Source organism: Neodiprion lecontei, chromosome 1, assembly GCF_021901455.1.
Source record: "Neodiprion lecontei isolate iyNeoLeco1 chromosome 1, iyNeoLeco1.1, whole genome shotgun sequence".
Classification (NCBI taxonomy): domain Eukaryota; kingdom Metazoa; phylum Arthropoda; class Insecta; order Hymenoptera; family Diprionidae; genus Neodiprion; species Neodiprion lecontei.
The window spans coordinates 19467016-19483352 of NC_060260.1; the positions used below are offsets into that span (position 1 = coordinate 19467016).

Below are 16337 nucleotides of genomic sequence, written 5' to 3' on the forward strand. Positions count from 1 at the left end.
GTTTTAACTTAAAAAGAGGGATATTTCCAGACTGAGCGCTACTGATGCTAATTCAGCAGTCCCTTATCTCCGTTCTTGGTACCAGTTAAATAGAAGGAAGTCGAACCTTATACTAGGGATCATTGTTGGCCTCTACGTGACTTTTGCCGGGAGGGGTGGAACTCGCCGTTATTAGAATATGAGATTTTGATGAAATAATATCTGTGCATTGCAGAAATTAAAGAAATGAAATGAAATGGAATTTTGAAAAAGGTACGCCAAGGCGGTACCTCGGGGCGTAACACCATCTTGATGATGGTCTCACAAATTGATAATTGATGAAGCCCTTGAAATGTTCCATACATCAACTTCAACTCGATATATATTAGAACTTACCAGTCAGATTTCTTCAAAATTTCGGAAATCGCTATTTTTATACGACTACTTGCGCTTGTGTGAATTCTAATGTAAAATAATTCGTGGCTCGAGAGCTATTTGGTGCGGTGATATCATTGACAAATTCTCAGATGGACATTGATCATTTGTACAGCTTGCGAAAACCAATCTACGGTTACTTGATGGCGAACCTTGATGTCTATGTATATAAGTATTGTGGCAATGAATGAAACGTTCGAAAATAACAACAATAAAACTAAATTGAACGCTGTCTGTTTATTTTGCTATCTATCTTGACGATTATTATTCGAAAATACAAAAAGATCCATAAAAATGAGAAACATTAATTCCAAGAATATCGACAGAAGTACATTTATCTGGCACTGTATAATACAGTCTACTATGGAAGATACAGTGTTCAGTACGCAAATTCATGATCCTACCAAAAATATAATAGTTCAACCAATACACGTTCTAAATATACGAATTTATTGCATTAAACGCTAAGTAGACACTCAAAAATAAGTAAGATAATAATATGTTTGCTTTGAAGGCCCTGAATTGTGTTGAAGTTTAACATGAATATTTTTTTATTAGCCTAATAATCTGATGTATCAATTATACACAGCTATACGATTTATAAAAATAAAACGAAAATAATGTCTGTCATCATTAATGACGAGGGTGATAAACATTATATATGCCTGTTAGATTGGTCCCTATTTGGGAGTCGAAAAAATTTTCATTGGGACACCCCCCAGATCTATTCCAGATCATTGGAAAAAATCTGAGTAAAGTTTCAAGCCCGTACGTCAACTGAAACACGTGCCGATGACGTCTGAAAGTTTTAAAAGTAAATACATGTAGTTTTTATAACCAGTTATTTCGTTTTGTATGACTGGTATAAATTGAGAGACCGATTTGAAACTTGGCAGAGTTGCTGCTTATAATAATAGAAACAAAACCGTGAGAATTTCAAAATTTTATCATCATTTTATAATATATCTCTTTTTATAAAAAAGCTTAATGGTATCACCTTTATTAGGCTTATAGATAAGGGAACAATAATTATAAAATTTTGAAATTTTCAGGGTTTATTTCTATTATTATAAACAATAACTCTGCCAAGTTTCGAATCGGTCCCTCAATTTATACGTCATACAAAACGAAACAACTGGTTATAAACACTACATGTATTTTACATTTAATACTCACAGAGCTTAGCGGCACGTGTTCCAGTTGACGTACGGGCTTCAAACTTTACTCAGGTTTTATTCTAATGATCTGGATTTTTTTTTATGATTTGGTACAGATCTGGGAAGCGTCCCAATGAAAATTTTTCCGATCCTCAAATAAGAACCACCCTAATGCCTATATATAACATATAAAACGTTTAACGTATATGCATACGGTCTTAAAGGTAGAGATAATACTTATACGTATAAAAATCAAGTAAATTGAAAACAAACTTCAGGGTCAAGAAATGTTGATTAATAAAAGTATTAAAATGAAATCCAAATGTTAAAATATGAAGTATTGGTGGTATTCATAGAAGTATATTATACTACATTCAAAATCGTTGAACTTAACGAACAAAATGATATAACCAATAGATAAGTATTATTACTTAAAAAATGCGTTATTGCTATTGATAAAAAGAAAAACAGAAAGAAACAGGTATATTGTCTGTATTCACCAGAACTTCAAGTAGCTGTTAAAAAGAATTCAAAATGTATTAGCATCCTGACATATCCTAATATATTTTAGGATTATGACTTAAAAATTAAACACTCGACTGATTTAAATTAGGTGCAAAGCAATATTACAAATTTTATGCATAAAGAATATTGACTAAGAAATCAGCGTTAAATGATTACCAAATTTAGATATTTTGTAATGAAGTGTTATTATATTGGCTACATATAATATGATAGAATTTATATTAATAAACAATAAATGCACTTAATTTGTGCTGTGGATGGCCGGTTTTTTCCAAATTATTATTATTATTATTATCATTTTTTTTTTGTATGGAGTATTCCATATCACAGTTAAAGCTACTTTTTTACGATACGGTTATTAGCTTCTGTGATAACTAACCACATGTAGAATACGTAACCGGTAGCGTGCGTTACTTCAAGACATCTTGCCGAGCTTTAAAGTACTTTTTCGTCAATCTCTACTTCTCTTCGAGATTGGAAATATGGTTTCACTTTAAATTCAGTCGCGTTTGTGACAGCAATAATTTTGAAAAGAAAATATCTTCATTTCCTTACCATATCTTCTTCGTTTGTAAGCTAACTGTGTCTTAGTTTCAATCGAACTTTTCAAATACTTTGGAATGTCCCAAAAAGAAAACCAGAAAATTAGATCCCTACAGAAGTCAGTACGATTACTATATTATAAAATTGAGAATTTTGAAATAAAAAAAAATGCTCCAGATATAACATTATAAATTTCTATTTCTTTAACAGTACTTAATATGAGAATCTCCCAACTAATGTTAATTTTTTACAAACAATATACTTATCCAGTAATGAATACTGTTGGAATCCTCCAGGGATTTTTTAATCATATACAGTCGGTGACTGATATTCTTTTGCTTAAAAAGGAATATTTATTATTTATTAAACACTAGAAAGGATTAGTAACCGAAATTTCAGCCTTTTTTCAGAATGGTATTTACTCACTCATAAACCATCAGAACTTTCCAGAACTTGTAAAAAAAAAAAACCCAACACTGTCAATTTGATACTCACTTTGACTACCTCAAAGTATCTAACGCTCTCAACATTTTTCGTCGACAAGTTCTGGTAATACACTGTGATTATACGTGAACATTTTTTCAATAAACTGTAATTTTATCAAGTCTAACAAACGTTTTATACCAATTAAGTGTCTTAATAACGAAAAATTTCGTATTAATATATTTGAGCATTGAATCTTGGGTTATAATACTAGGCATTAACACAACTTATAAAACCTATCTGAGATATCGAATGAAAAATTATTCATCTGAAGAACGAAAAAAATGATTTTCTATAAGATATGAGAAACATGCTTGCATGTTTCTGTTATTTGTACATTAAGCAAAACTTTTTCTTGTGCTCGATTTGTACTTTAGGTTACACCTTTGCTCTTTGGGTTTCATTATCACATTGAAATTTGAAAAGTACTTATGACAGAACGATGCTTAATCTCATCTTAAAAGGTACTAATTTATGCATTGGAATCTGACGTACGTCAGAAACACAGAGGACAATTAAAGTACAGTTGTAAACCCACGTTAACGATTATTGGGATCCAACACTAACCTTTACGGTTGCGTGTGAGGTGTTAGCCGTGAACTTTTAAGAAGAAGAATCTTCACAACCTGGAAAAAAAAAAACAAAGTTGGTTTCAGTTATTTTTCCATGTATTCAACTGTTCATAACAAATTCATATTTTGTGTGACAATAGGGTTGATCGAAACTACTGATATATGACATAAAAGAGCATCACTCTGCAACTTCAAAGAGGTGAGTTTCCAATGATTATATTGCCATAAAAGTGAATATTCCTATCAATCATAACTTTCGGGAATATTCGTTGATTACCTACTGCGAATTTCACATAAGAAAACCAAGTTAGTTACATTCATTGTAACCTTGACTAGCCTACGTTGTAGAAAATTGTTGAATATGAACAGAATTCAAGTCAGCCAAATTTATAAGTTGAAGCTGGAGAAATAAATGTAGCAGGGTACTAATTTATGCTCTAAAATTTATATTATCAATTTTATAAATGTAAGGTCAATCGTCAAACTTTTATTAATGAGTTACGATATTGGAAGTATGCAAGCAAACTGATTTTTATAGCCTTTAAAACTAAAACTGATTGTGACGATTGGACATAACTTTGGTTGCGTAACAAGAATCTCACCATTCACTAATTATGGTTACGTAGACCTGTAATACAATAATTCTGTACCTTCGCATTCGTTCAAGTGTCGTGTGTACTCTTTTTTCCTGGTAAATTTTCGGTTACAAGAGCTGCAGTGGAATTCTTGAATCAAATGGTAGTCATTTATGTGGCGCAGCAGAAATTTTTTCTCAGAGAAATGTTCTTTGCATTGCCTGCAGGTCAAACTAATTTAAAGAATGATTAGTACAATTTTTCCAGATATGTAATGAGGTTGAAATTTGTAACGTTATTGTAACGAAACATTGTGAAAAATTCATTACTTTTTCATTTTTACATTAACTTTAAAGGAACTAAGATTTCAAAACATGAATATGTCTTGTTTTACTATAGTTTACTGAATTTTAAATAACTTCAAAGTCCCGAAAAACATTTTCCATCAGCATAAATCGTTACTAACTTGAACATGATATTTACCTAATAACATTCTAATGACATAGTGGATACAAATTTCAATATATCAACATAAAACGCATAATGTCAGAGATTTAATATTTTCAGTGTATGTACGTACCTATAATCTTCATGCAATTTGAAATGTTTCGCAATGGCTGCGGACATAACATATTCCTTTGAGCACTTGTCACAAACGTATTTTTTGTTTTTGTAAATGAACTGGGAAGGCCGATAACGATGAATATCTTTCACATGGTTATCCAAGGTCACATCTGATCTGTAAGTTACAGGATTTACAAAATAAATTTAGGTCTTCAAACTGCTGTAGATGGAACAAATTTGCTTGTTTCTAACCAGTGCTCTTCACTTACTTGTATGTTTTATCGCAGTAGGGGCAAGGCATTCGTGCAGTGTCATCTATTTGCTTATTACTTTTCCTTTTAGAATTATTCCGCGCAGCTAGTAAACAATTGGTAAGTACAAGAGATCAATATTAAATGCTCAGAACACCAAATGTCTGATACAAATAGCGAATGAATGATCATTATGTGACAGAAATTTACAACTTTCGACGATTATTCCTTGAAACTCTCGTTTCTTACGTTTGCTTTCAACAAGTTAAGACACAATTGCTGAATTCAAGTTTTATGGTTTTGTTTTTCTTATTGTCAATTTGGGATGCACGTTGTTGATGTAAAACCAGTTAAGTTATTTCTATCCTCAAAGCATGATTACCGTTAAGAGGATCATCGAGTGGATGAAAAGCTTTTTAGTGTTTGGAGGTTTCAGTAATAAGCCTGTTTACTAACGAGGAAATATTATTGTAACTCAACGAATTTTTCACTCAACATATTTTCAGTTGTTTCGAAACCGATCCCAAAGTGAAAACTATGTAGGTCGAATAGTTTGCAAACTTTTAAGGACTTATAAAAATTATAATGATAAATTAAAGTTATAATTGTAAAGTATTTTTACACAAAGGTAGCTTCTTTAGTTATTAGTACTTATGAGTTAACATTAATGATAATTCTTTGATGTTAGGGAACGCATATCTTGTCCCGCCACAAGTTTTCACGTCATACTCATTATACAAGACGTGGTGCAATTTTTCCAGATTTTTCAACATCATCCAAAAATTAAAAAAAACAAATAGTAAGTGGTAAGGATGCTAAATGAATCATAAATCGGAACCAATAAATAAACCATTTTTGATAGGATTTTAAAAGCATTGTATTTTCAACTCCAGCTTTATTCATTCCTACTTTATTTTATTTTCGTTTATTTTTAAACCTGATCAAAGATCCAATGTGATATAAAGAAAAAAATACAGGTAGTTGTATTTGATAGCGCTACCATTTACTAGAATCACAACAAAATTGAGGATGCTAATAGTACGAGGCGACATGAAAAGCATGAAACAGGAAGACGTACCTGAAGTTTCAGTTGGTCAAATTTGATTGAAGAGTTCCAGTGATGAACAAAAAGATCAATCAGCAGTAATTACACCAGTTCATACTTTCAAACTACCCACATTTCATTCACTCTAAACAAATTTATTATGGAATCTCATTACCACCAGCAAGCTGAGTTTTCGATGACTTGATTAAACCTGATCGAGATGGAACTTCAAGTACATGAAGCACGAATACTTGTAGCGTGAATTGTAGCTAACAAAAATATGCATTCCATGATTTTGATGTCAGTATCAAGCGTATTTTCCAAACGTCGGGAGCAAATTTTGTTTTATTACACATGTAAAGTTGTACCACATTTAGTCAATTAGATTTTTCTGTCCTGTTCTGTCTGTTTCTGTCAAGAACCAACAATTAATGATTGAGTAGTACATGTCCCTAAATTACACCTACCCACAAGACACGCAATTCTAGTTTTTAATTGAAAAATTATGTACAGTTTTTCAGTTGCCCTCTTCACAACATCTAAAATTGGAATTGCTGTCAGCGAGAATAAAATGAAAATATATTGGACATTCCATTATAATCTGCGAATATTATTAGTCCAGTCAAATTAGCAAAAATAGAAAAATTAACCTGTGAAAAGCTATAAATTGGTGGAGATCTTTATTTCGGCATACTTTAAGATAGTCAGACGTGACCTCTACCTCCAAGCCTCGATCCGCTATCTTGAAGAAAGGGTGCTCCAATTTAATTTTTTCATATCTCGATAATCGTGCATTCGACCGTGATTGAGGTTATTATAAAAATTAAAGCTGATGAAATTCTCTATAAAAATGCTGAAACTCATTTTATTCATATCTTCAATAGTATTTTTGTAATAGATCGGTAAACACAGAACCAATTTTTACATATACGCTGTGCTTTTAAATGACGTTTCTCAATTAATTTTTTTAACCCTTTGCACCTGTCCGGCCAGGCTGTCCAGTACTGGTGACCAGGCAGAATTCAGAATCAATTATCAGCGATGGTAAGAGAGTGTGATAAGTTGGAAAATTTTGTTTACGAAATGACGTAACCAAACTGGCCACCAACTCTTAAACTATAGCAGGCCTAAAGCTGCCTTGACCCTCAAGTCCTTCGTTCCCCCTCAAGTTCTGTCGCTACGCAGCAGGCCCAGGTATAACCAGGGACTATTATGATACTCTATTTCGTAGACATTATTATCACATTCACTATGAAGAATTTCAAAATGTTGCCAATAGTTTTTTGTTGATATTTTGAGCGCATAGAAGCATAGATTCAAGAGCACAGCGTATAGGTAAAAATTGTTTCTGTGTTTACCGATGTATCACAGAGATATTGATGATATGAATAAAATGAATTGTACCTTTTTTATAAAGAATTTAATGTGCTTTACTTTTTATAATGACCTTAATCGCGATTGGATCAGCGATTAACAATATGATGAAAAAACTGGACTGGTGCACCTTATTGTCAATCGAGCGATCGAGCCTTGAAGGTAGAGGTCAGGATTTTTACTATATTCAAAAGCTTACCAATAAAAAGGTCTCCGCCAGTTTATAACTTTTCACAGGTTAATCCATCTATTTACCTCATTTTTATCTAATTTGACTGGACTATATAGTCGAAAAGTATTATTAAAAATGCATGATATGATTCAAACCAAGTATTCATAGGTTGTGCTTTACTTCAAGCGGTAAAATAGCACCATATTACAGTACAGACAAAAAGGTACTACTGAATGAATGATTTTACATGAAGGCAAACATAAAATGATACTTTAAAAATGTACAGGCAAACAGAAAATATATTAGCCACCAACCTTGTAAGTATTGCAAAAACCAGCTCCTGCTATAACTATAACGATACCTAATCTTTCCCACTATACCAACATAAAATGTAATTAAAAATTGACAATTTGTAACTCATATCGGAAGGAGAATTTATTATAAGACGCTAATTATAAATACAACAGTTACCTTGACTTGGCTTTTCCAAATTTGTCACAAGCTCGTGTGTAGATCTAAGCTTCTCTAAAGAAGATACTGTACATGAAATTCTGAAATACATGGTGACGGTTAATTCAAATTCTGAAACTAGGATTAAAAGTCAACCAGAAATCGTGAGTACCTGAAGTTTCAATCAATCCAGCTTGGATGGACACTCAAGTTGTCACTACTCTTGTGTTCCGGTAATGAATTCTTAATGATAGAATGAATCTTGGTGATTCAGTTTGAAGGTAAATTTTCTATTGACCAATACTCACTTTTTATTGAAACTTCGTATTAGGTTTTGTAGCGAGCTCATTGATCAAAACTTTCAGTATACATACATGGTCTGTCCGGAAAGTAATCGCACTGAATTTTTCCCGCCCAGACAAAGCGACGGAGGGGGACCTTTTCGCATAGGTCAGGTTGTGGGGAGTCTTTGCTAAGGAGTGCACCCATTCCCAATCGCCGTCGAGCTTTTCCGGAGTATGGGCCGATTTTAAAGCGAACCCCAGTCAAGGTGCCGCATCACACTTCACGATGAACCGTTTACTTGAGCAACATTACGTGATAAAGTTTTGTTTCGAACTCGGTACAACCGTAAATGACACCCATGAAATGATCAACAGTCCCCAGCCACCCTACAGCCCAGATGTAGTCCCCCCAGACTTCTTTCTCTTCCCCCGCCTCAAACAGGTTCCGAAAGGACGGCACCACGGTTCGGTCCAGGCCATTTAAGAGGCCGGGACGAGTCACCTTGCCTGCGGTTCACTTAAAAGTCGACCTACACTCCGGAAAGGCTCGAAGGCAATTGGGGATAGGTGCGCTGCTTAGCTAAGACTAACCACAACCCGACCCACGCGAAAAGGCCCCCCTCCGTCGTTCTGTCTGGACGGGAAAAATTCAGCAGACTACTTTCCGGACAGACCCTGTAACCCTCAATTCTTTCAGGATTGATTAATTTATGTAAGCTGACAGTCAAATAAAAACGTTTGACAGTATAGCATGATCCCATGGGAACATGAGTATATTAAGGGCTTCCATACAAGTTGAATTTTAAGAAAATCGATTTTTTTACATATCTTGAAAGTATATAGTTTTAAGAATATTGTACATAAATCATATTAAAGCATTCTAAGAACTGTAAGAATTATGGAGGTTTCACTGAAGCAAGACGAAGTAACCCGAACAAGTGTTCATTGTTAATGATAATTTCTTATTAAGATAAAACTTCTTCGTCTCTTGCATTTCTTTCATGAAACAAGCCGTTTTGGACTTATCTGTATCTAAAAATATCATTAAACAATCAATAATACTGCTCACCTTTCCCCAATCTGTAAACGCGTCTTTCTCAAAACACCATTTTCATAACCAGTATACATGATATCTCTAGAACTGATCGACGTATCTTCTTCACATTTGTAAACGATATTTTTGGATGCTTTGTTCAGTTAGCTAAGATCAGTCTTAGAAAAAAATTCATACAAATGTTTAAAAAATAAATTTTAAGTCTCAAAATACAGACGAATTATTGACCTGACACTTCAAACAACTGCCATTCAACGATTTTTTTTTTTTGGCTTGTAGCTAACCATATTGTATATTACTAGTTAAAAATAAAGCAATTCTTTCCCAAAAGAAAAAATCTCAAAATATGCTCTTTTATGCCCAACTACTTGTATGTAAGCCCTTAACATTACTAAATATAAATCAAATTCATATTGTGTTAAAAAAAATGTGATTTTGATACATGAAAATTATACCTACGATTGGCCTTCAAGTAGATCTTGGTGATTAAGGGACTCATTTGAACTGGGTATGAAGTGTCGATAGGTTACATTTAATTCCTTAGTGAAGTTGAAGTGTGATGCGTTTTTGCCGGTTTGATAGCCAGAAATTTTGCTGTAGAACCTTTTTGTGGAATGGAAGCGGCTAACGTCTGAATGGTTCTTCAGTGGCAATCGATGGATGTCATCAGAATTTTTCCCACTTTTAAAAGGCTGTGCATTTTTATAAGACATTTCTGAAATGCTTCTATGTGATATCAATGGCAACAAATCCATGCAATTGTGCGGACCATGTGCTAAGCTTTCCAAATTCGATGTACTCAATTTTTTTAGATTTCTTTTCCTAATCATCCATAGTGGTGAGCATCTACTACACGATTGCATAGTATCAGTATCAATGACTTTGGCATCGCAGGTTGAGGGATGCTCGCTTCTTCTTCTTGACAATATATTTAGTAATAGAGAATCAGTATAATTCAGATGTCCGGTATCTAGGCAAGATGTAAGCATTTCACTTTGAACCACATTTTGTAACATAGAGTCTTCATTTTCTATTGCATTTACACATGTCGACTTGACATTGTAACCAGCTGTTTTAGTATTTGTTGCTTTTATTTGAACAGGTTTCTCAAACTCAGTATCATTGATCCAAGAATTATGGTAGTTAGATATTAAAATACTGTTTGCATGAAACTCTCTTTCAAGATCCAAACTTAGATCATTGTGAAGATCACTAAATGTACAGGACTGTAGTGGAACATCCGAGACGGACTGTAAAGAATTGAGAAACGCATCGCCTAGTTGCATAGGTTGTGAATCTTCAATGTTACCGTTTTCAATTTCCAATCCATTCGTGTCACACTCTTCATCACTAAGAAATTGGCCCTTAAAATCAAGCAATGCATTAAAATCTTTGTGGGTTCGTTCCTCCAGTAAATCAGTGTTCAGTTTCTTGTCTGCCGAGCAATTCCCACTTTTGAAGAGTTCACAATTTGTATCGAAATCGAGCGAAACGCAATTATTATTGTCACTGCTATAATTAGCATTTAGGTGGCACTTTTCAGCATTAGAATTGGAATCCAATAGCTGTTTCATTCTGTCGTCATTAGATTGCAGGCTGTCTAAAGACTGTTCATTAAATTCGTCACTGAAAACGTTATCAGGAACCTTGTTACTAACAACCAGGGAAATTGCAGAGCTATTGAGCTCATCAGTTATTGGTAAAGCAGCATTCGAAGTCTTGGTATAATTGACTTCACCAATTTCAGGCTCAGAACCAATGTACGTCGAAAATGTTGGCTTTTCAAGACCTTGTTGAAATTCTTGAAAATCATCATCAAATTCAAAATCCCAATCACAATCGAAAGTGTTAGAATAACTATCATCCAAGTTATCAGAGTGTATAATTTTTGTAAATGTATTAATTGGCATTTCAAGCTCATTGTTATAACAGTGTGTAATTTTACGACTGCTGTCCTGCTCCTGCGTTGATTTATTATATCTATTTTCAAATTCTCTGCAGTGCCTAACAATATCATTACCGTTTACATCGTATTCTATTATATTTGTACTTGGTTGTACAATGGCTGACGATTCTAATAGCAGACTATTTACGTCAGAACTCAGTAATTTATCCATTTCATCAATATCGAAATGAAGATCTTCGGAAGCAATGTAATTTTTATAATCTGGTTCTTTGAACTCTTCAAATATTTTCTCAACCGATTGATCAATACGGGTACTTGCACCATCACTGTCATTAGACAAATTCCCAGTCTTACATAGTACTTCCAGATTAGCTGTATGTAACTCGTCGCAGTAGATAGAGTCCGGCATTAGTTCTTCTGTAATTGCTAAATAGCCTTTTTTTGGTTTGGAAAATTCGCTCTCCACATCCTGCTCTGATATGTTTTTTGGATTTACATCAGGAGCTGTTGAGTTACTATCTTCAGTTAAATTCCGATTATCACGGAATTTTGGCAAAGATAGATTAATTTTTTTTTTTTTTGCAAACGTTTGGTTTATCTTTGATTGGTGACGTTTCAAATTTAACGGCCTCAGGACCTGCTTCCTCTTTCTTTTTTTCATTACTTGATCTTCACTATGTTCACTAGCTTCATTACATTTCATAACGCTCGCATTATCAGACTCAGTTGGATCAGTAATACTGCTGAAAGTGCCGTCAATAATTTTTGTACTTTTCAAAATATTAGGAATGAATCTACTATGTTTGTTCAGAGTTAATTGTAGAGTCCTACACTTCGAGTCGTTCGTATTCATCTTGACTGATTTATTGAAAAAAATGTCTAATCTTTGCTGCTCGTGTAACATGTTCGTACATTTGTGGAGGAATTGTGATTCGGTAAACAGACCCTTGTCAAGTGCAAAACTGCGCTCTATACTTGGCAATCTTTTGTTACTTCTAGAAATTTGAGTTATTTTCGGTAAGGATAAGTCGGCTATGTTTGATTCATCCAAATTACCCACATCCTTGAGTACAATACTACGAACACCTTCGCTAACTGGCTCACAAATGTTCTTTTTCATTTTGAGTAATTTTCTACCAGATACTTTTGCATCTCGATTTTTATCAATAGGACTAATAACTGCGCTCATGTGGGAATGTCCAGGATTTTTTTTTAAGGTTAATAAAATATGCTTTGGAGAAAAAGTTTTCTTAGCTTTGTCATTTACCGCTGAGGTATTCATTATTGGACCCAATAGTTCTTCCCACAGAGTTGAAATTAAATCAAACAAGTAAAACCGACAATAACAAATGCTTCTCAACTTCTTCTTCTTTGTTTACTGCTTTCGTATTCTAATGACGGCTCTCGTTTAATTTCTTTCCATCCTATTGCCTTCAGATAGTTGAAATTGCATTTTTTCCAAGGCAACGAATTACTACGCACAATGTTCTCCATACTCAAAAATTATGGATCATCCGCCTGTAAATTCATATTTTATGTAACTATTGAATCCGAGGTGTAAAAACATATCAGTGATTACACAAAAATATTGCACCCCTAGACCAGACAAAATTGAATTTAATAATATTAACGCAATGAAACATTGAAAAGGAATCACTATTTTGCAAGTTAAGAGTATGAAGCTGATGCTAGCAGCCAAATGCACAAAAGTTATGATCGTTATCATCAATTATAAGAGGCATTCTCCGTCAGTTCAGCCATCTTTTTTCAGATCAGGTCATGTATGGGCTCATAATCGGCAAAATTTTATTATTACCTAAAAGTATGTTTCTATGAATCTTTTTAGATTTTTGAATCCTTCAAGAATATGACATTGTTTTTATCATGCATTTAACTTCAATCGGGTAAATATGGGAAAAGTTTTTAATAAAGTACAAATTTTATTCTACACTGAACTATGTAACACAATAAATCTCATATTTTTATCCTTATCACAAAGGCTCTTTAAGTGAAAATCTTGAAATCTCCTTTCATTTGTGTCACCTACCTTTCCGAAATCACTTCAATAATAACATACAATTAGAATTCCGACTAATCTATGATTCTATATAAAATTAGCGATTTCATGTGGAAACCTAAGGAGAAAAAAATTATATGCATCAAATAGCCCATAGGCATTGTACCGATTTTTCAATAATGATATCAGAGGTAACCAATTCAGGCTAAGAAAAATTATTTAAATTTTTTGGCTTAAAACAACTTTTACAAGCAGAATAAAAATATAAGATTTATTACATTACATAGTTCAGTGAAAAACAACATTTTTTGAACCAACAATTTTTTTACCAGATCTACTTGATCCAAATTGTATGATTTATAAAAGAAAAATTAATCTCTTTAAAGACTTAATTGAAAATTGTAAAATAAATCGGAGAGACTACTTTCAAGTACTACTAAAATGTGGCAAATTATTAGCGATATCTGAAAGGGTCCATAAAAAAAAAGTGGACAAACTGATAGAGAATACCCTATAAATAGGATGAATAAGTAAAGTTTAATGCCTACTATACTGTGAGATTATTAGCTTCCCAATAAATTCTATAAAATCTTGATTGCTGAGCTTGGACTGTCTTATTTTCATCAAAATAACAAGTTTAGATGCTAGCCCTGGCTGTCAGCTTCAGCTTTATCTTTGGAATGACTTTGAGGGGTTAAACGTGCCACTTTTTTTTTTTTTTTTTTGTATGATTGCTTATTTTTCAGCCACATTCATCGTTTTCCTGATATTTCGAACATGTTTTTCAGTTATGATTTGGTCCGTTAACACTCTGGTAACCAATCATGTTGAAGTTTGTAACGTTATTGGAACAATTTATGCTAAAGAAAAATCTCTATTTTAAGACTTTAGAATTGTTTGAAACTTAGTAAACCATAATAAAACAAGACATATTAATACTTTGATATCTTAATTCCTCCAAAGTCATTGCAAAAAAAAGAAAGTAGTGAATTTTTTCCCAATGTTTCGTTACGATAACATTACAAACTTCAACCTTGTGGTAACTAGGATAAATAGCATAAATATGGAATTATTAAAAAACAAACTGTGTCGTGAATTCAAATTAAAAATAACTCAACAAAATATGGATAATAAGAATTCAGTTACTCTAATTATATTGAAGATTGAGGGTGTAGCAAAAAAGAAGGTAAATAATATCTTTTCATATACAGCTAAATTTTCAGCGAATTTTTTGCCATCCCGTAAAATTTTAATGATGCAGTGAATATTTTATTTTCGGCTAGGTATGCGTGTATATTATATTCCGCGAACGTTACAAATTTCACCTCGTTAAAAAAATGATTTCGAGATACGCAGACTTGCTAATATTAAACAATATTGAGGGTTGGGTTTTTTCTCATAAGACATTTTGATAACGCGGTGGTAACACGTGCTTCCGAATTTGTCAAAGCAATTCAATTACATATCACCTGATGATAAGCACCGATTGGGTTGACAGTACAATAGGTTATAGGTATAATTTGTGGTGAAATATGAGACATGTACAGAGTGTAAGATAATTAGAGCGGCGAAGAAGTTCGTTACGTAATAAAATAGGATATAACGTAGATAGAACCTTATACACTGATATACTAAAAAGATAGGTAAATACTCACAAAAATCGCCAATCGAATGTTCGAATGAACGGGCAGCGATTGGTAAAAATGCGATGAATTATTTGAAGTCTGCATTGTTCTTGAAATAATATACTCAGGGATGAATCACTACGTCGTGAAATAAACTATGGCAATTTTATCTTCGGATAAATATTCATTTCACTCGTGTAAAATGACAAGTTAAATCGGCTGACGTAAAGCAAACACCATGCCTAACGCCGATGTTGAACGATGGGTGCAAACTCGCGAAGACTCGCTGACGAACTTACCAGTATGAGACTGTTGACCGTGCTCTTGTCTCTGCAGATCGTAGCGTATTCGTAGGATGTATGTGTGCATGCAGCTCAAGCACGAGAGACGGGGTGTCAAGTAACAAAACAACCGACAGTGGTATACGTGTAACGTGCGTCTTTGGTATACACCTCGAGTGGACCGACTTTTTTTCTCTCGCAATCAGACACTTGATCGAAAATAGTTTCTCTCTAACGAATTCTCTGTGCTTGCAGCACGTTTGGCTAGCGTCGAAGGGTACGTGTGTCGTATAATTTACTTATGTATACGTAATCTGACATATTTTTATAGAAAGATCGCAAAATCATAACGTTAATTTAGGTACAAGTTCGATATACATGTAGTTAAGGAAGTAACGCAGGAAATAGAATTGATGGACAAAAAAATACCAAACTTGGCAGAATGTTCGATTATAATGCAAAAGGAACTCATACAAATTTTTACGATCCGAGGTGGGTTTTTACGCGAGATGTTTGTAATTCTTTTTATATCTTTACAAGCCACTTCGACATGGCCGCTTATGATAAATGACGGAGTTAGCTGCACATTATTCCTTATATCTCCGTAATTGATGGATAGATCAGAATGAAATGTAAACAGCAGAGAGATGAAATACTCAACATCATTTATCCGGCTTAAAAATACTCAAAGGTGACTTATGAGAGGAATAATGAAAACAATGAAAAGTACTAATAGCGAATTTTCGGACCATCGCTAAAAATATTGCAACGTCGCATATTCGAGGTTATGAGCGCGCATTTTGAAATTTCAACGTATGTGACAACTCGTGCAGGCTATTACATTTTTTATAATTCTTTGCTTTTTGTTTGCACGACATATTTTACCTTTCCAATAAAATCTTGGCTTCTTTTCTTCAGGCATATCGAACTGGCGCTTAAAAGAAATTCACTGATACCGCTAATGAGCTGTCGACGGCATATTTGACATACATATACACGCGCACACAATCAATGAAAAGCGACGTTGCCAGATTAAGTCTACTTT

General features: G+C 33.6%; 1 protein-coding gene across 3 annotated transcripts; it reads right to left on the minus strand.

Moving 5' to 3' along the window:
- Positions 1–1318: 1318 nt before the first annotated feature.
- Positions 1319–15482, minus strand: LOC107228213. Of its 3 annotated transcripts, XM_046745352.1 has the most exons (8): positions 15042–15478; positions 9923–12887; positions 8147–8226; positions 7990–8049; positions 5103–5190; positions 4850–5008; positions 4345–4502; positions 1319–3748 (listed from the first exon to the last, which is right to left on the minus strand). In XM_046745352.1, the coding sequence occupies exons 2-8, from the start codon at positions 12649–12651 to the stop codon at positions 3726–3728; spliced, it is 3297 nt and encodes a 1098-aa protein (XP_046601308.1). In that variant the 5' UTR covers positions 12652–12887; positions 15042–15478; the 3' UTR covers positions 1319–3725. The 3 variants fall into 3 exon arrangements, 2 of the variants coding, with proteins under 2 accessions (XP_046601308.1, XP_046601313.1); XM_046745357.1 differs by lacking the exon at positions 7990–8049 and having other exon boundaries at positions 15042–15476; XR_006905369.1 differs by lacking the exons at positions 1319–3748; positions 4345–4502; positions 4850–5008; positions 7990–8049 and having other exon boundaries at positions 5172–5190; positions 9919–12887; positions 15042–15482.
- Positions 15483–16337: the final 855 nt, after the last annotated feature.